The 21,583-nt window shown below is 44.1% G+C and overlaps 1 protein-coding gene across 1 annotated transcript in view; it reads left to right on the top strand.

The window, feature by feature from the left end:
- LOC134936168 (gastrula zinc finger protein XlCGF17.1-like) overlaps positions 1 to 20,818 on the top strand; it is a 65,223-nt gene extending 44,405 nt beyond the window's left edge. The window contains exon 2 of the mRNA XM_063931098.1: positions 18,755 to 20,818. Within this exon, the coding sequence (XP_063787168.1) occupies positions 18,883 to 19,848 (966 nt within the window). The 5' untranslated portion in view covers positions 18,755 to 18,882 and the 3' untranslated portion in view covers positions 19,849 to 20,818. The remainder of the gene's footprint in view (positions 1 to 18,754) is intronic.
- Positions 20,819 to 21,583: the final 765 nt, after the last annotated feature.

Raw genomic sequence — 21,583 nt, 5'->3', positions numbered from 1 at the left:
GATCACTCGCAAGTTGACCCCTAGATCGTACGAGTATTATCCCAGGGGTAAAGATTGGAGAGTCGAGACATCTTCTCCTCGCAGGTTCCTGAAGTCTGCTTTACCAACGGCTCCCTCCGACAGGGAGGCAGCATTGGAAACAATTCACAAGCTGTATATCCAGCAGGTGATAATCAAAGTACCCCTCCTACGACAAGGAAAAGGGTATTATTTTTCCACACTATATTGTGGTACTGAAGCCAGACGGCTTGGTGACACATAGTCTAAATCTAAAATGTTTTGAACACTTACATAAAAGGTTCAAATCGAGATAAAGTCACTCAGAGCAGTGATAGCGAACCGGAAAAAAGGGGACTATATGGTGTCCCTGGACATCAAGGATTACCTCCATGTCCAAATTTTGTCCTTCTCATCAAGGGTACCTCTGGTTCGTGGTACAGAACTGTCAATATCAGTTTCAGACGATGCCGTTTGAATTATCCACGGCACCCCGGGCCTTTTTACCAAGGTAATGGCCGAAAAGATGTTTCTTCAAAGAAAAAAGGCATCTAAACTATCCCTTACTTGCACGACCTAAAAAGGGCAAGTTCCAGAGAACAGTTGGAGGTCGGAAGAGCACTATCTAAAGTAGTTCTTCGACGGCACGACTGGATTCTAAATATTCCAAGGATCGCAGCTGTTTTCCGACGATACGTCTGCTGTTCCTAGGGATGATTCTGGACACGGTTCAGAAAAAGGTTTTTCTTCCCGAGGAAAAAGCCAAGGAGTTATCCGACCTGTCAGGAACCTCCTAAAACCAGGAAAGGTGTCTGTACACGAGTCCTGGGAAAAATGGTGGCTTTTTACGAAGCAATTCCATTCGGCAGATTCCATGCAAGAATTTTCCAAAGGGATCTGTTGGACAAATGGTCAGGGTCGCATCCTCAGATGCACCTGCGAATAACCCTGTCGCCAAGGACAAGGGTATATCTTCTGTGGTGGTTGCAAAAGGCTCATCTATTGGAGGGCCGCAGATTCGGCATACAGGATTTGATCCTGGTGACCACGGACGCCAGCCTGAGAGGTTGGGGAGCAGTCACACAAGGAAGAAACTTCCAGGGGGTATGGACGAACCTGGAAAAGTCTCTTCACATAAACATTCTGGTACTAAGAGCAATCTAAAATGCTCTAAGCCAGGCGGAACCACTCCTGCAAGGAAAACCGGTGTTGATTCAGTCGGACAACATCACGGCGGTCGCCCATGTAAACAGACAGGGCGGCACAAGAAGCAGGAGTGCAATGGCAGAAGCTGCCAACATTCTTCGCTGGGCGGAGAATCACGTAATAGCACTGTCAGCAGTGTTCTTCCCGGGCGTGGACAACTGGGAAGCAGACTTCCTCAGCAGACACGATATTCACCCGGGAGAGGGGGGTCTTCATCCAGAAGTCTTCCACATGCTAATAAACTGTTGGGAAAGACCAATGGTAGACATGATGGCGTCTCGCCTCAAGGACAAGTATTGCGCCAGGTCAAGAGATCCACAGGCAATAGCTGTGGACGCACTGGTAACACCTTGGGTGTACAAATCAGTATATGTGTTTCCTCCTCTGCCTCTCATACCAAAGGTATTGAAGATTATACGGTGAGGAGGAGTAAGAACAATACTAGTGGCTCCGGATTAGCCAAGAAGGACTTGGTACCCGGAACTTCAAGAGTTGGTCACGGACGACCCGTGCCCTCTACTTCTGAGAAGGGACCTGCTACAACAGGGTCCCTGTCTCTTTCAAGACTTACCGCGGCTGCGTTTGACGGCATGGCGGTTGAACGCCAGATCCTAAAAGGGAAAGGCATTCCAGAAGAAGTCATTCCTACCTTGATTAAGGCAAGGAAGGAAGTCACCGCGAAACATTATCACCGCATTTGGCGAAAATATGTCGCGTGGTGCGAGGATCGGAGTGTTCCGACGGAGGAATTTCAACTGGGTCGTTTCCTACATTTCCTACAATCAGGATTGTCTATGGGTCTCAAATTGAGATCTATTAAGGTTCAAATTTCGGCCCTGTCAATATTCTTCCAAAAAGAATTGGCCTCAGTTCCTGAGGTACAGACTTTTGTTAAAGGAGTACTGCATATACAGCCTCCTGTGGTGCCTCCGGTGGCACCGTGGGATCTAAATGTCGTTTTAGATTTCCTCAAATCCCATTGGTTTGAACCATTGAAAAAGGTGGATTTTAAATATCTCACATGGAAAGTGACTATGTTACTGGCCCTGGCTTCCGCCAGGAGAGTATCTGAATTGGCGGCTTTATCTTATAAAAGCCCTTATCTAATCTTCCATTCGGATAGGGCAGAACTGAGGACTCGTCCGCATTTTCTCCCTAAGGTGGTATCAGCGTTTCACCTGAACCAACCTATTGTGGTGCCTGCGGCCACTGGCGACTTGGAGGACTCCAAGTTGTTGGACGTTGTCAGAGCCTTAAAAATATACATTTCAAGCACGGCTGAAGTCAGAAAATCTGACTCGCTGTTGATACTATATGCACCCAACAAGTTGGGTGCCCCTGCTTCTAAGCAGACGATTGCTCGTTGGATTTGTAACACAATTCAACTTGCTCATTCTGTGGCAGGCCTGCCACAGCCTAAATCTGTTAAGGCCCATTCCACAAGGAAGGTGGGCTCATCTTGGGCGGCTGCCCGAGGGGTCTCGGCATTACAATTCTGCCGAGCAGCTACGTGGTCGGGGGAAAACACGTTTGTAAAATTCTACAAATTTGATACCCTGGCAAAAGAGGACTTGGAATTCTCTCATTCGGTGCTGCAGAGTCATCCGCACTCTCCCGCCCGTTTGGGAGCTTTGGTATAATCCCCATGGTCCTTTCAGGAACCCCAGCATCCACTTAGGACGATAGAGAAAATAAGAATTTACTTACCGATAATTCTATTTCTCGGAGTCCGTAGTGGATGCTGGGCGCCCATCCCAAGTGCGGATTATCTGCAATACTGTACATAGTTATTGTTAACAAATTCGGGTTATATTGTTAAGGAGCCATCTTTAAGAGGCTCTTTCTGTTATCATACTGTTAACTGGGTTTAGATCACAAGTTGTACGGTGTGATTGGTGTGGCTGGTATGAGTCTTACCCGGGATTCAAATTGCCTCCCTTATTGTGTACGCTCGTCCGGGCACAGTACCTAACTGGAGTCTGGAGGAGGGTCATAGGGGGAGGAGCCAGTGCACACCACCTGATCTGGTAAAAGCTTTACTTTTTTGTGCCCTGTCTCCTGCGGAGCCGCTGTTCCCCATGGTCCTTTCAGGAACCCCAGCATCCACTACGGACTCCGAGAAATAGAATTATCGGTAAGTAAATTCTTATTTTAGATAGGGCGCTATTGATTGTAATATCTGTTTTATTCAGTAAAAACAGCAGCATCTGGATTGGATATAGAAACCGAGGAAAGAAACCATTTTAAACAAGTGACAAATCTCCCAATATAGGATAACGGCAGGTGCCTCCATTTTTCAAAATCAGCCAGCATTTGAGTGACGTAGTGGGTATAATTAACCTTGTACAAAGCAGCAGGATCACTTGGGAAGCGGAGACCTAAATACAAAAGATAATCTTGGGCCCAGCGAAAGGGGAAGGAGTCACCCTATCCAGATTTAGCCATAACCTGTAACGCCAAAGCCTTTGTTTTTGAAAAATTAATAGTTAAACCGGAAATCAATTGAACATCTGCCAAAATACGCTGTAAGGAAGGGTCTGTCATGGATTACTAAAGTATAAAAGTAAGTCATCAGCAAAGGCAGACACTTTAATCTCCTGAAGTGCCCAATGTAAATCCCTGCCACGTACTTTCCCTGCAAAACACACAAATCAATGGGTCGAGTGCCAAATTAAACAATAATGGTGAAAGTGGACATCCTTGGCGTGTGCCTCTATAAATCGTGAAAGGTGACGAATTCAGGCCATTAATAGTCAAATATGCCATCGGATTGGAATATAGCATGTTAAAGATGCCAATAAAGGTCGGGCCAAATTGTTGAGCATGGAGTATACGCGAAATATGTGACCAGGAAACCCTATCAGAAGCCATATCAGCAACACAACTAACATTGATGGCTTCTTTATTGCGCAATTGGTGACAACGGTACAATGCCACCACCAACATACGGATATTGTGGACCGAAGTTCTGCCTGTAACAAAGCCAGTTTGAGCAGAGTGCAATATCCTTGGGAGAAAACTCTGCATACGCTGCACCAATAATTTAGTAAAGCGTTTTAGATCCTGATTTAACAGAGAAATAGGTCTATAGCAGTGGTTCTCAAACTCGGTCCTCAGGACCCCACGCGGTGCATGTTTTGCAGGTTACCCAGCAAGTGCACAGGTGTATTAATTACTCACTGACACATTTTAAAAGGTCCGCAGGTGGAGCTAATTATGTCACTTGTGATTCTGTGAGGAGACCTGCAAAACATGCACCGTGTGGGGTCCTGAGGACCGAGTTTGAGAACCTGTGGTCTATAGGATTGATCCTGCCCAGGATCCTTGCCAGGTTTCGGAAAAGCTACGATCCTTGCCTCAGTAAAGTGTAAGGGGGGTTGTTCTCCAGAAAGCAAAGAATTAAATAAACTAACCATGTGGGGCAATAAATGATCTAAGAGGAGTTGATTAATATTCTGCCCTGAAGCCATCTGGGCCTGGGGACTTACCTTTAGCCAATGATTTAATTGTAAAGGACAATTCTACATCATTTACAGGCGCAGTCAGGAAATCCCTTTCCTCCCCTGTAAGTACAGGCAATCCTGCCCTAGTGAGGGATCACCCTCGCATGGAGAGTCAGGTGGAGAGGCATATAACAGCCGGTAATAATCTCTAAAATGATTGGATATCTCTGACGGATCAGTAATCACAGATCCATGCGGGGGGTCTATTTGCAAAATACGAGAAGGGGTGTCGTATGAACGCACCAGATTGCCAAGCAGTCTCCCTGATTTATTGCACCCATAATAATATTTACTCCGTTGAACATCATGGGTAAATTGTGCCCATTCAGTACACAATGTATCATAAGTGTTTGGCATCTATGTAACTTTGGCGAGAACTTGCGGAGTCTGACTGTAACATAGCATCGTAAGGCGCCGTCAACAACTTACTATGGTCCTCCATTTTAGAAAGCCTTCTCCGGTTCCTGGTCACATATTCCATCACCTGACCTCTAACCACAGGTTTCGCTGCGGCCCAAAACAACTGAATATTATCCAAATGACCCGCATTATCTTGTTTATAATTACAAAAAGCAGTAAACAAATTATTACGAAACTCGGCGGATTTGGCAAGGTAGGCCGGGAGCCTCCAATTGTAAGAAGTACGCAGGGGATCTTTAATAGACAGGGTCACCCAGACCGGGGAATGGTCGTAAAGAGCAATGGGGCCTATTCCTGTATCCACCACCCTATGATAAAGTGTATTGGTAAGTAACCAAAAATCAGTGCGGGAGGAAGTGTGGTGAGGGTGAGAATAAAAAGTATATTCCCGTGAAAATGGATGTTGGCATCTCCATGGATCATACAACTGTAAAGAATCTCTTAAAAAGCATAACGAGGAGACCTCTCCCTCCACCCCCCGACCAGAGGAACGATCCAGTCCCCACAGTTAAAATCACCACCTATCAGCAATTCTCACTTCGCCCAGTCTTGTAATTTGGAGCATATAGTAGCAAAAAAATAGAGCGCCGCCAATGTATACTTAGAGTCTAGAAGCTACAACTTAATAAAAAAGAAAACGACCATCTGGATCTGTCTATGTATCGGTGATTGTGTATGGCAGGTGTTTCCTAAATAGTATTAAAACCCCCCTACGTTTTGCTGTAAATGAGGCAGCCTTGAATTCTCCCACCCAGGGTCCCCTGAGAGTGTTAGGGTCTTTTACATCCCAATGGGTCTCTTGCAAAAATGCGACATCTGGCTTAAGGCGTTTTAAATGTGATAATACTTTTCGTCTCTTAATGGTGGAATTCAAGCCCTCCACATTCCAAGTAACAAACTTCAAGGAGGATTGAATCCTAATGGAGCTATCTCTGTGAGCAGACATATTATCCAATACCTACTCTAGGCCACAAATTAATCATGTGTAAAAAATCGATGTGTCCTGCCCGTCCCAGCAAGCGGGCGGGAACAATAGTGTGAGTACCTAGAGCGTTGTGCCAAACCTGTGTAGAAATACCACATATCTAAACCAATAAACCGAATAATCAATATCTTAAACAAAATATAACTTTTCTGAACCAAGGGGGGCAATCTATCCGATTGCCAATGTCTAAAGCAGGAACAGTAAGACCAGAGGGGAGTGGACAAGGGGGGAAGAGAACACAGCATGGAATGACATGACATTGGTAATCCAACCATGGCAAAAATAAAATAACATACTAGTAAGAGCCCCTGAGACAGTGGAAGCAGTAGTAATGAAACTAAAAAAGAAAACATGAAGGTGTAATTACAACTCCTAGTTAACCACTGTATATGAAACATGGAGACATAGATAGCGGTGGTCATGAAACTGGCAGTAAAACCTGAAAACCTCAATATTAAAAAGGCAATAAGATGTTAAAATAAACTATACTAATCATCAGTCCTCATCTGATCCATGTGTCGCGGATCTGGTTGAGAAGGAGACCACAAAGTTCTTTTGCCGCCTGCAGTGAGTCAAAGAAATGGGGTTTGCCATTATGAAAAACACGAAGTTTTGCAGGATACAATAATGAGAAACTGCATACCAAATCAAATTTCTTGCAGGTTGGAGCATATTCATGTCGCTTCATAGCCACCAAATACGAAGAGTCCTGGAATAGTAAGAGTCTTGCACCTTGGTAATGGAGATCAGCATGCTTACGATAAGCCTCCAGGAGTCTCACTTTATCCGCATAATTTAAGATTCGTAGTATTACAGGACGCGGGCGATCACTGGTAGCCGGTCTGTCAGGGCCTACCCGATGCACCCTTTCCACGAGTAATGATGAGCCTGTCGGAACACAGCCCACAGCCTGAGCCGGCGCCTTAACCCTACACTGTTTGGTGCGCATCTAACACTTATGACGCTTCCAAGTTTAGTACAGCCAAGTTGTTGGTTTTTCTTCAGCATGGCCTGGACTTAGGCCTGCGTCTGGCCTCCCTCAAGGTTCACATTTCTGCCTGGTCTGTGTGGTTTCAGAGAAAAATAGCTACCTTATCTGATGTGCATACCTTTGCATATCCAACCTCCCTATGTCCCGCCTGTGGCTCCTTGGGACTTGTCGTGTTTTTGGAGACGTTACAAGAGTCTCCGTTTGAACCTCTTGGTTCAGCTGATCTTAAGTGGCTTTCCCTTAAGGTGGTGTTTCTCCTGGCTATTGTCTCAGCTAGAAGAGTGTGAGATTTGGGTGCCTTGTCTTGTAGTTCCCCATATCTGATATTTCACCGTGACCGGGCGGTTCTTAGGACTCGTCCCGGATATTTACCTAACGTGGTTTCTTTGTTCCACCTTTAATCAGGAGATTGTGGTTCCGGCACTTGTTTCTCCTGATCTGTCTCCCAAAGAGCGATCTTTGGATGTGGTACGGGCTCTCAGAGTATCTATGTGAAGAGAATGCTTCTATTAGGAAATCTGATTCTCTTTGTGCTGTTTTGGATTTCACAAACTGGGCTGGCCTGCTCACAAGCAGACTTTGGCCAGATGGATTAGAATGGTGATTGCACATGGTCTATCAGCTCTAAGTCAAAAATATTACATAGAAAGAACATACAAACTACACACATTGAGTCGCTATACTTGCAAATATGCACAGCAATATATAGTAACACATGCATTTACACGGACATGCCACAGAGATGGATTCGACACTTATTTCATACAGTACATAATTATAATATCAAGCGCCAGACATGATGATTTATAATTATATAATGAAGTAATGTCATGTATGTGTATTATTTGAACGAAACCAGATACACCTGACATATTTGGTATTAAAGCAAGCAGATTAATGTGTAGATTCATTTGTTATTGTTCTTAAGTTGTAGGACATTGCAACAAATAGTTATGATTAAATGTATGAAAGGTAAAATCACTTTTATTAGAACAATAGATATTCCAAACAGGTAGTGGACAGGAAGCTCAGGCCAGCCCTTTGGATGTCTTCAAGGCTGAACCTGATTAGCATATACAAAGAGACTAGTGACTCATCATGAATGAGTAAGTTCCCTCCCCCAAAAACTATAGAACACATTGCTGATCACACAGGAGCTCAGTTGCTGTTTGGTCTCAGATGATGGAGTTCCAGCATGATTTTACAGAGAGAGATGAGTGATATGGAGAGACTTTTATCCGAGAAAGAGATGGTGATGTTTTTGCTGTAGCTGGCCTGTAACTGCCTGTAAAATGTAACTGTATGTTTTAACTGCTTACTGTGTGAGTGTAACCATGTAACTATAGGTATACTGTACATTGTAATATATTTAATCCATATCCTTTTAATAACAAATATATACATCAATGAGCTTTGGAACTCTGATAATGTGTGGGTGTATTGTTTTTCTCTTATGGGATGCAGTGTTTTGCAATGTACAGCGCACTTTTATCGTATATTGTAATAAGATGCGCCTGGCGTCTGCAGTATATATTAGAGTGGGCATTTTAAATATTTGTGAGGAAACAATTTGGCATTCACAGCTCCTGCTCACATTACGGCCCATTCTACTCGCTCTGTTGGACCTTCTTGGGTGGCCCGCAGTGGTGCGGCCCTTGAACAATTGTGCAAGGCGGCTATGTGGTCCTCTGTGAACACGTTCATAAGGTTCTATGCCTTCGATACTGCCGCTTCCCAAGATGCTTCCTTTGGACGCCGGGTTCTTGTGCCCGCTACAGTGCGTCCCCTCCCATAAGGAACTGCTTTAGGACATCCCCAATGTCTCTTTGTGGAGCCCAGTGTACCCCGCAGCAGAAAATGAGTTTTATGGTAAGAACTTACCTTTGTTAAAACTTTCTGCGAGGTACACTGGGCTCCACAAGGTGCCCACCCTGACGCACTTAGCTTCTTTGGGTTGGTATAGCATTAGCAGCTGACACTTCTCCTGTCGGTAGAGTGTGGTGTTTGTGGCAACTTGCAGTTGTCGTCTCTTTTACTTGCTACTGCATTGGGCTTGTTAACAAAACTGAGCTCCTGTGCACAGAGGCGGGGTGATATAGGAGGCGGCGCAATGCATCTTGGGAAGAAGGTCAAAGCTTTTGAGCCTGTTGGTGCTTCGGATCAAGATCCTACTCTACACCCCAGTGTCTATCCTTGTGGAGCCCAGTGTACTTCGCAGAAAGAGTTTTAACAAAGAAGTTGTTACCATAAAACTCGTTCTACTGTTACTTATATTCAGTATACTCAACTGTTTATAATAGTTGCACCTTTTTATCTTTTGTACCAATAAATGATTCACGTTATTTAACAAATTTTGCATTGTGTCACTTTGTTTCAACTGGAAACTGTACTAAAATCTAAAGTAATTTAGGTGCCAGGTTTTTAGATAAAAGCAAAGAAAAAATTTCGCAGAAAGAGAAGGGGGAGGAACAAAAGAAAGGAAGACAGCTGGGGTGGACTGGACTCCATGGACAATATACCATGACATGGCAACAAGGAAAGTTCAACAACAGTAGCAAAACTAAAAGGAGGGAATACATAAAATGGAAAAACAGGGACACCATTATGTTGAGACTATGGGCCTCCCACATTAGAAAAGAAGCTGGAGGAATCTATCCACATTCTGGTTATATGTTCAATGTCCAAAACATACCATATTACAGAGATTCCCAAACGCGGTCCTCAAGGCACCCCAACGGTCTTGGTTTTTAATGTATCCATGCTTGACCACAGGTGACTTAATTAGCGCCTCAGTCAATTTGATTTAACCATCTGTGCTGAGCCATGGATATACCGAAATCCTGTACTGTTTGGGAACCTCTGCCATATTCTCTGCAGCGGTGCAGACATTAGAGGGGGGGCAGGAAGATTTTCATAAGGAGGCAGTTAAGCAAGTAGCAGCACTGACGGCAACTTGCCAACAAAGCAGGAAAGTGGAGGGCACTATTCTATAGAGATTAGTATGTATTAAGCACCAACGGAATATTAATTTATAAACATTTGGCTCAGATGGATAATTTTAGGGTATCCGGTCTCTAGGTCGACCACACTTACGTCGACATGAGTTTTTTGACAATTTTTTTTTTAATTTGAATTTTTCATACTTTATGACCCACGTGGGCTATGATTGGGAATGGTAACTTGTGCCGAGCGTAGCGGAGTGATGCACCTTGCTTCGCTCGCCATGCGAGGGGACACGGTGCACTAATTTGGGTTCCTAGTCACGCTACGAAGAAAACACCAATTTTTTTGGGGGGGAAACTCGTGTTGACATAATGCTTGTCAACCTATTTTGGGTTTCGACTTGGTCACTGTCAACCAGTAGTGGTCGGCCTAGACACGGTCGACCCTATGAACCACACCCATAATTTAAAGACCTCAGACTAAATATCCAACCAATTATCTGCCTCCAGGGGCTTACTGAGATCTAATGGTGTGTACACACAGTGAGAGAAATCTGTGAGATTTTGACTATATAGTCAAAATCTTAAAAGTTAATGCATATCTCAAGGTGTTATGGTGCCCATACACTTGTGAGATTATCGGTACTATCCGTCGATTTTTGACCACATCTGTGAGAGAAATCGAAGGATTGTATGCACATTTAAGGTACCTTTCGACGCGATGCGTGGGCACACCGGTCGAATATCACGTCTCAAGATATTATGTGCTGCACATAATATTTATCAAATCGCAGTGCGATCACATGTGGTTCTAAACCCACATGAGATATATCGCACTGCGATGGGCACCTGCCAGGTTATGTTCCCATCATGTGATTACCATGCGATATATCGCATGATAACCACTTTGGCAGTTCAGGTGTGATTTGATCGCACCTGAACTGCCGGTACGATGCCCCGCAATGTCGCGCCGCGGGGCATTGCACAAGTGTATGGCCAGCATTAGACCGCTTGCGGTACAGATTCGATCCCGATGCGCGCTCCCGTGAGGGTTGGTATCGTAAGGCTAGATAGACTGTGCAGGCAAGCCAATCTTGACTATCTAGTAAAAAGTATAGTCAAAATTGGCACTTGGTCAAAATCGTACATAGCCAAAATCTCAAGCACAGATGGTACAGATTTTGGGGGAGTTCAAGGGAAATCGCATAGTCAAAATCGGACATAGCAAGGATCTCGCCGTGTGTACACACCTTAACACTCAGTTCCATTCATTAACACATTGACAAAGAGGTGAGGATATAGATATATGGAGAGAATAGGAGTCTCCTGGAAGCGAGACCAGCTCAACAGTATTTTAAAGGAGTGAGAGGATGTGGAAGAACATTGCAAAAGCCAGAGTGAAAATAATATCTGCATGTATTGATGAAAAACATGTCGGGAGGTAAAATTACTCTTAAAATTAAAGGTAGGGAACAAGCCCAGGTCTTTTAAGAAGCAGAACCCAATTGTAGACAAAGAAAAGAATATGGTTGGGGTGATTCCATGGGGGTAATCTGAATTATGCTAGAGGGGAGTGGGGTAGGATCAACTGGGATAAATAGCATAACTTCTCTGCCACATTGTCAGAATAAGGGTAATAGGGTGAGAGTGGGCTCCTAGGCCCACACTAAAAATGGGACGCTGATGTACAGATGTCCTAAGACATGGTCTCTCAATTGCTTATCTGCAAGAGATAACCAGGTGCCGCAGGAAGGCAAACGTGCACTGGTAACATCTGAAATAAGTAAATCAGAATGGGGAGAATATTCAATTTAATGGTCACTGTGTGACCAGTCCAGGCCAGGATACATGCTCTTACATGAGTGGGGTGTAATTAATTTTACTTAATGTAGGCCAGTGTTTAATAGGAAAAATGCTTAAATACAGGTAAATTGGAAATTATACTCCAGAAAGTTTCTCAGTTATTGGAGAAAGTAGGAAATCAAAAACTCAATAGGAACCAAATAAATGGAGTTCATTAAGTATATTTTGGTAAAATCCAGAGGGCCACATAAAGTCATGACCTTATGCTCTTTATGGATATCAATGTTTTATAGAGACCGGATCAAATGAAGCACCGTCCCTAATTGCAAGGATACAACTAAACGTCTTTTAGTAGAAACTGAAAAATCTATTATGATATGGACCCCTAGATGGCAAGTTGCAGAGTGATTGGTCCCTTGAACCATAAGTATTTTTGCAGTTCTTTGCAGCACAATGCAGTGCTCTGTGGTCTACACTTAGGGCCTAATTTAGATCTGATCGCAGCAGAAAATTTGTTAGCTAAAATAAAGCAGGCAGTATTTACCCTGCTCAGAAACAATATAACACACCCAAATCTATCTCTCTGCACATGTTATATCTTCCACCCTCTCCCCCCTGTGGTGCACATGGTTTTGCTCTTTAGCTAACAAATTTGGTGCTGCAATCAGGTCTGAATTAGGCCCTTAGTTGGTTATCAGTGCATATTACAGCAAGATAATGACCCAAAATATACCTCCATGCACACCTTCAAGGCAAATAAGGCAGTGGTAGGCTTGTAATCGGGGAATTGCCAGTACTATCTCCAGACCTAAACCTCACTGAGCTGGTTTGTGATGACCAGGACAAAGAGTAAAAGCAAAGCAATCCCCCCCCCCCTCCCCCTCCCCCCAAAAAAGAGTGGCATAATTGTTATATAAAAGAGGTGTCAAATATTTAGATTAAGTGTACGATGAGACATTAACAGAGTCCATTTCAATGAATCTTGGAAAATTGGTGACCGCTTTCTGTTGCAGATTTTTCCAAAGGTTCTTGATGCTCGGGCTAGTTTGGATTCTTTCCAAAAGTGCCACAGCTATGCCTTATATCTGGGAGGTCAACTTCCCCAGTTGCCAGTTTGTTTATCCAGAGGAAGTGGAGTAGTACTGGAGCACTTCAGTGAGGGCACAGGTTGTCCACGTGACATAAGATTTACTCAGGTGGACATGATAGGTGGTTCTTCATGCTTTGCTACAGGGGAGGGAGGGGGGGGAGAGTGTCCATCTTCATCTAAGATTATACTTTTCCAGGGTGTTTTCTTTACCATTGTTTGAGACACTTGGCTTTGATAGTATGGCACTTGAAGCCAAGAGTCTTAATGGTTTTTTTGAGTTAAGCCATTCAGACTATGGTAAGAGCCCAAAAGGCTAAGAAGGCTCTGGAAGACATACATTTTCTAGTGTGAACACAGATGAGTCTCTAGAACCACAAGTCGGTGTTCTGCACCTCCCTTTCTTTCTTTTTTAAATGTTGGCTTGGATGAAGAGCTTCGACTGTGAACCAAAAAGTATCAATTTATAGCCCTTTCTGTCCTCTTTCAGTGAAAATTGGCCTTCATTTTGGAGTTTCAGACCTCTAGCCAGGGGTTTATTTATATGTAACCACCTTATCTTTATCCTGTTCTCCTTTATGACTAAAGTCTTTGAGAATCTCCTGATGATTTGCATGTACATTCCATTTTTAATTTTTAATCAGATGGTCATCATGCCGGCCTTTCAGCAGTACAGTTAATGCCCTGCATGTTGTTCAAGCCTTGCAAATCTCCATTGATTGGACTGCGACCATTCGTAGAATGGATTTTTTTTCTGTATTTTGTATTCTCATAAATGTGGATGGCCAGCATCAAAATGGTAGTAAGGGTTTCACTACTCCACTGCTCAAAAAATAAAGGGAACACTAAAATAACACATCCTAGATCTGAATTAATGAAATAATCTTATTAAATACTTTGTTCTTCACATAGTTGAATGTGCTGACAACATAATTACACAAAAATTATCAATGGAAATCAAATTTATTAACCCATGGAGGTCTGGATTTCTCAAAATTAAAGTAGAAAAACACACTACAGGCTGATCCAACTTTGTAATGTCCTTAAAACAAGTCAAAATGAGGCTCAGTAGTGTGTGTGGCCTCCACGTGGCTGTATGACCTCCCTACAACGCCTGGGCATGCTCCTGATGAGGTGGCGGATGGTCTCCTGAGGGATCTCCTCCCAGACCTGGACTAAAGCATCCGCCAACTCCTGGACAGTCTGTGGTGCAACGTAGCATTGGTGGATGGAGCGAGACATGAGGTCTAGCATTGTCTTGCATTAGTAGGAACCCAGGGCAAACTGCACCAGCATATGGTCTCACAAGGGGTCTGAGGATCTCATCTCAGTATCTAATGGCAGTCAGGCTACCTCTGGCGAGCACATGGAGGGCTGTGCGGCCCCCCCCAAAGAAATGCCACCCCACACCACGTTGCAGGCAGCAGAACGTTCTCCTTGGCGTCTCCCGACTCTGTCATGTCTGTCACATGTGCTCAGTGAGAACCTGCTTTCATCTGCGAATAGCACAGGGCGCCAGTGGCAAATTTGTCAATCTTGGTGTTCTCTGGCAAATGCCAAACGTCCTGCACGGTGTTGGGCTGTAAGCACAACCCCCACCTGTGGACGTCGGGCCCTCATATCACCCTCATGGAGTCTGTTTCTGATCGTTTGAGTAGACACATGCACATTTGTGGCTTGCTGGAGGTCATTTTGCAGGGCTCTGGCAGTGCTCCTCCTGTTCCTCCTTGCACAAAGGCAGAGGTAGCGGTCCTGCTGCTAGGTTGTTGCCCTCCTACGGCCTCCTCCACGTCTCCTGATGTACTGGCCTGTCTCCTGGTAGCGCCTCCATGCTCTGGACACTACGCTGACAGACACAGCAAACCTTCTTGCCACAGCTCGCATTGATGTGCCATCCTGAATGAGCTGCACTACCTGAGCCACTTGTGTGGGTTGTAGACTCCGTCTCATGGTACCACTAGAGTGAAAGCACCGCCAGCTTTCAAAAGTGACCAAAACATTAGCCAGAAAGCATAGGAGCTGAGAAGTGGTCTGCGGTCACCACCTGTAGAACAACTCCTTTATTGGGGGTGTCTTGCTAATTGCCTATAATTTCCACCTGTTGTCTATTCCATTTGCACAACAGCATGTGAAATTGATTGTCAATCAGTGTTGCTTCCTAAGTGGACAGTTTGATTTCACAGAAGTGTGATTGACTTGAAGTTACATTGTGTTGTTTAAGTGTTCCCTTTATTTTTTTGAGCAGTGTATTTGGCAGGCTATGGGGTATATGCAATTCCGGGTGAATTGCTGCACTTTTTCGCCCGTTTTTTAATTCGACACAATTCGACTGTCGAATTCCGGCCGGCGGGTGCTGGAATTCGACATATTCAATAAAAAACGGATTCGACTGTCCCGCTGTCGAAAAACAGACCAATTGACGGATTTGAATTAGATTTTTAAAAATTAAAAAAAAAACCTGTAAAAAAAAAAACCCCCAAAAAATTGCGTGGGGTCCCCCCTCCTAATCATAACCAGCCTCGGGCTCTTCGAGCCGGTCCTGGTTGCCAAAATACGGGGGGGGGGAAATGACAAGGGATCCCCCGTATTTTAACAACCAGCACCGGGTTCTGCGCCTGGTCCAAAAAATACGGGGGACAAAAAGAGTAGAGGTCCCCCGTATTTTTTGTACCAGCACCGGGCACCACTGGCTGGACAGATAATGCCACAGCCGGGGGACACTTTTATACCGCTCCCTGCGGCCGTGGCATTAAATACCCAACTAGTCACCCCTGGCCAGGGTACTCTGGAGGAGTGGGGACCCCTTCAATCAAGGAGTCCCCCCTCAGCCACCCAAGGGCCAGGGGTGAAGCCCGAGGCTGTGTCGTCGTCCCCCCCCCCCCCCATCCAAGGGCTGCGGATGGGGGGCTGATAGCCATGTGTAAAAACGAAAGATTATTGTTTTTTTTGCAAAAGAACTACAAGTCCCAGCAAGCCTTCCCCGCAAGCTGGTACTTGGAGACATGGGACCCCTTTCAGTCCGTCTGGATCGGCTATACGTTTTTATTTTTTTTTTGTTTTTTTTGCCAAGTACGAGGATTACAATAAAAGAACCGGACACTGAATCAGGTGAGTATATCATTTTATTTTCAGGTACCCCAGACGTCGAGAGACGGAGACGTGGGCAGAGTCGGCGTGTCAACATAGGTAAGTATGTATGTGTCGGCATGTGTGTAATAAAGTTTTACTTTCAAGGTGTGTGTGTCCTGTTTTTATTTGGTTTTTTTTTTTTTGCAGAAGAACTACAGGTACCAGTGGGCCCATTTCCCCCCGCATGCTGGTACTTGTGGTTCTCCAAGTACCAGCTTGCGGGGGAGGCTTGCTGGGACTTGTAGTTCTTCTGCAAAAAACAATATTTTTTTCATTTTTACACATGGCTATCAGCCCCCCATCCGCAGCCCTTGGATGGGGGGGGGGGGGGCAGCCTCGGGCTTCACCCCTGGCCCTTGGGTGGCTGGTGGGGACCCCTTGATTGAAGGGGTCCCCACTCCTCCAGGGTACCCCAGCCAGGGGTGACTAGTTGGGTACTTAATGCCACGGCCGCAGGGAGCGGTATAAAAGTGTCCCCCGGCTGTGGCATTATCTGTCCAGACAGTGGAGCCCGGTGCTGGTACAAAAAATACGGGGGACCCCTACTCTTTTTGTCCCCCGTATTTTTTGCACCAGGACTAGGCGCAGAACCCGGTGCTGGTTGTTAAAATACGGGGGATCCCCTGTCATTTTTTTCCCCGTATTTTGGCAACCAGGACCGGCTCGAAGAGCCCGAGGCTGGTTATGATTAGGAGGGGGGACCGCACGCATTTTTTTTTTTTTTGGTTTTTAACCCATTCCATAAAAAAATATATATATATTTTTAAAAATATATAAATAATACTTGTGCCTCCTAAAGAGGCAGACCAAGTACCTAATGCCTTCTAATATAATTAGATATGCTATTAGCAATGAAAAAAAAAAAAAAAAACATGTTTTTTAAAATTTTTATTACATTCCGCCAGCAAAGTGAGGCGTATTGAAAATGACGAATTTACTGATGAAAAGCACTGTTGTCGAATTTACATTCTTAAATTCAATATACTTTTGTCGAAAAGCCTCATTTGTACCATTGCAGAAATGTCGAATTTGTCAAATGTCGAACTTCAAAAAGTCGAATTTTAAAAGCCCGTTTTTTTTGACGAAAAGTACTGTATTGCATTGTCAAAAAAATTTTGGCGAAAAAGTCCAGTTTTTTTAAATTTTCGGAATTCGACCGCAATTGCATATACCCCTATGTGTCTGCTTAGCTACCTATTCTATGGCCATCTGGACTCCTCCTTCTACCCATGTTATGAGTGCTTGGGACCCCAGCTAAACAGCCATGTGTAGCAGTGACCTGGTCTTCTATGCACATGTTAAAGACCTTTTTACAAGTTCAATACTTTTTATATCTTGGGATGCTCATTTTGGGTGTTGTGTTTCAAATTCTGGCAATTTCCACCATTTCTATGCTTGCCATTGTAATTTCAATTGTAAGCAATTGCCCCCTTGATTAGATGTAGGATAATTTGATCACCTCCCAGCACCCCCTGCAGCCTCCACATCACTCTCTGCATGTGTAGAGATACTACTGGGACCGAAACCCAGAAGTCCCCATATAACAAAGGACAGTCTTATCGGGCGGGTTGTCCTTTGTGATGTACATTGCATTTGTAAGTACATACCCGAACGGTATGTACGCTGTTTGTAGTGGAGTGTACCACATCAAAGATGTGATGCTTAGTGCATCCCGCCTGCTGTGTTTTATTAGCTATGGTATATTGTGAGGATACAGGGTTTTTCTAATCACTCACAGAGCCGATGAAACCAAGATGATGGTTTATTTCTCACCGCACACAGGAGTATATAATTCACAGTAGAGAGTTTAGGTCCACAGCAATTCCACACAGAAGTTAGAGATAAACAGGTCCACACAGCAGTGATGGTAGATTAGTCCACAGGAGAATATTTGTTTAAGTCCACACAGCACTGGTGATGCGTTCCACAAGGTACCCTGGCAGAGAATCACCCCTTGGCCAGAGTCCTGTGACTAACAATAGGAGCTGACCCGCGCAACCTCTGCCCATCATGCCGCACTCACCTGGGGAGGATACACAGGCTCCTGATTGGTGGGATCCCATTTCAGGTATCTCCCTCCTCCCTCCAGCTGACCTCCTGCAGACCACATGCTGGGTCAGGCTCTGAGTTGTCTGTCAAAGACCAGGGTTTTACAGAGGAAAGTAAACAGAAGGAACAATGATAGGGAAATTGATTTAAGTCCTAATTGTCCCCTGTGGAGGTACATCATCATAGAGAGATTACCTGTCACTCGTGTTTACTTCCTGTATGATCATATCAGGATAATAGATGGGTTAAACAGGATTATCCATGATAATTTGTAACCTCATACACTGAATGGCATTCTCTAAAATAACATAACATGACAGCACTATGTATAGGTCACAGCCCACCTGTATTTACCTGAGTAAGATTATTGTTCAGAATATATATGCCAACGAATGAACACGTACATGGGAAAATAGTGACACAAACCAGGAGACATGGGAACTGAGGGCTAAAAAGTACATTAATCACTACAGAGATTGAAACATAACAAATACAGTTTTACCCTCTGCGTCATATCTTTACATATACAAATATACCCCTCTTTCCTTATAAAATGTAAGACTTCTACCATTAGGTTTGCATCTGTAATCTTCAGACACTTAAATGTTAACATCCTATTTTTTTTTTTTTTTTTTTTTGCAGGTAAATTCGGTAAGGGACATTATCCTTTGATCAAGCCAACTAACCTTTCGGACGGTTCACAAAAGCAATTTCTACTTGGAGTATAGGAGAAATCACCGTCTCTAACTAAGTTGTTACTCATCGAAGAAATGAGTCGCACCAGAGAGAAACGACATCCGTGCTCGGAGTGTGACATACGCTTTGCATTTAAATCACAGCTTCTCTTACATCAGAGGATTCACACAGGAGAGAAACTATTTACTTGTTCTGAATGTAGCAAATGTTTTACCCGGAAGTTATGTCTTATTAGACATCAGATGATTCACACAGGAGAGAACCCATTTAAATGCCCTGAATGCAGCAAGTGTTTTAACAGAAAGCAAGAACTTGTTGTACATCAGATGAGTCACACAGGAGAGAAACCATTTAAATGCTCTGAATGCAGCAAGTGTTATACCAGAAAGCGACAACTTGATATACATCAGAGGACTCACACTGGAGTAAAACCATTTACATGCTCTGAATGTAGCAAGTGTTTTTCCCAGATCTCGCATCTTATTACCCATCAAAGAAGTCACACAGGAGAGAAACCATTTAAATGCTTTGACTGTAGCAAGTGTTTTTCCGAGAAGCAACAACTTGCTGTACATCAAAGAACTCACACAGGAGAAAAATTATTTACGTGCTCTGAATGCAGCAAGTGTTTTTCCCAGAAGTACCAGCGTGATAGACATCAGATGATTCACACAGGAGAGAAACCATTTAAATGCTCTGAATGTAGCAAAAGTTTTATCAGAAAGCAACAACTTATTAGTCATCAGAGGAGTCACACAAGAGAGAAACCATTTAAATGTTCTGAATGCAGCAGGTGGTTTTCGGAGAGCTCAAATCTTGTTAGACATCAGAGGAGTCATACAGGAGAGAAGCCATTTAAATGTGCTGAGTGCAGCAAGTGTTATACCCTTAGAGAAAATCTACTTAGACATCAGAAGAGTCACACAGGAGATAAACGATTAACATGTTCTGAATGCAGCAAGTTTTTCACCAAGAAGAGAGCGCTTATTACTCACATGCGGAGTCACTCCGAGGCTTTGAATGTGGCACGTGTTTCATAAGTAAAAACTTATATCATGACAGTTGGCCTGATTGTGAGTTGCTCCAAACTCAGAATCAGGCCAACTGTCATAATACAACAGCATGAGAAAGCAGTTATCCTGGACAAACCATGTTCCAATACAAGGGGTGCAAATACTTTTATTATTTTTGCCAAGGGGCAAAGTTACAATATGCTTTAAAGAAAGTGTTTTATAGAAGCTCATGCAGGTGCTGGTAGTAGAGGAAATGCTTTCTGTCCAATAGAGAGTTCCAGCAGCTCCTCTCTATGGCTGGCAGAACTATGATTACTGAGTGTTTTTTTTGTGTGTTTTTTTAGTAACCTTTTATATGCTTCCTTGTTTCACCCTATAAGTTATACACGGGCGAGTCGCATTAATATGACCACCTCCTACATTTGACGTCGACAACGCGTAGCCCATGAAGTACGTCACGCGTTGTGTGCTGGCTTGTTGGGTATATAAGGTGTGCGATAGGCTGTCAGCACACACATTACTCGTTGCTATCATGGGTAAAAGGGGCAATTTATCTGAGTCTCAAAAAGGGATGATTATCGGCTTCCGGGCCAAAGATAGTATTTCTGAATCAGCGCAGTTTGTGAACTGTTCGCGTGGTGAAGGTGTATTGTGACTGGACAAATGGCACCACTGAGAATAACCTACGTGAAAACTGCGGAACACCACGTGCTATCGATAAGAGGTGAACGTTGACAATGAAGGTGCATGAGGAGGGCCTACCGCCACGCTACAGTGGAGCAGCTCACCGTCAAAATGAACCTGGGGGCTACCAGACGTGTGTCTAAAATGATAGTTCGTCTAGCTGCTGTCCGTGTTGCACCGGCGGTTACTCTGGCTGTAAGCTGGTAGTCATAATAATTTGACTCAACTATGTATTTCCTAAACAATTATTCAAAGCTGTCAATTATTAGTGTATTAATGCTGCGTATTAAAGGGAAGTAGTAATACACGCAAATCAGACTTGTTTTCTTATTTGAGTCATTTTTATTTGTATTAGAAACCTAAACACAAAACAAGACTATAACAAACAAACAATCCCCCCCACCCATTAATACAGTCTAAAAATAATCACTGCAGTACCATATCCAGACATTAGGCCAATATACATTAAATTTCAAGCATATCTTGCTCCGGCAGGGTCCACAGGTTATCCACAGGATAACAAGGCGATATGATGGAGCGACAGCGGATTGGCACCAAACAATCAAAGCTTTCCGGCCTCCCAGGATGCAACGGGCCCGTCCATATGTCCCGCCCCCTGGCTCAGGCAAATCAGTTTTTTGTTTGGTGTGGCAGGAGCCGGACCATGGTCAGAGGGCTGCTGTTTCACTAGCAGCCCAGGCTTTCTTATTTTATTTTCTCATACGTCCTAGAGGATGCTGGGGATGCTTCAAGAAACATGGGGTATAGACGGGATCCGCAGGAGACATGGGCACTTTAAGACTTTGAAAGGGGTGTGAACTGGCTCCTCCCTCTATGCCCCTCCTCCAGACTCCAGTTAGATTCTGTGCCCAGTGAGATTAGATGCACACTGAGAGGCTCTCCAGAGTTTCTCAGAAAAAGACTTATGTTAGGTTTATTATTTTCAGGGAGCACTGCTAGCAACAAGCTCCTTGCATCGTGGGACTGAGGGGAGAGAAGCAGTCCTACTTCTGTGAGTTTTAAGGCGCTGCTTCTTGGGCTACTGGACACCATTAGCTCCAAAGGGTCTGATCGCTAG

This window comes from Pseudophryne corroboree, chromosome 6 (assembly GCF_028390025.1).
Source record: "Pseudophryne corroboree isolate aPseCor3 chromosome 6, aPseCor3.hap2, whole genome shotgun sequence".
Classification (NCBI taxonomy): domain Eukaryota; kingdom Metazoa; phylum Chordata; class Amphibia; order Anura; family Myobatrachidae; genus Pseudophryne; species Pseudophryne corroboree.
The sequence above is the reverse complement of the archived record's forward strand: the minus strand, read 5'-3'. Positions and strand labels throughout refer to the sequence as shown.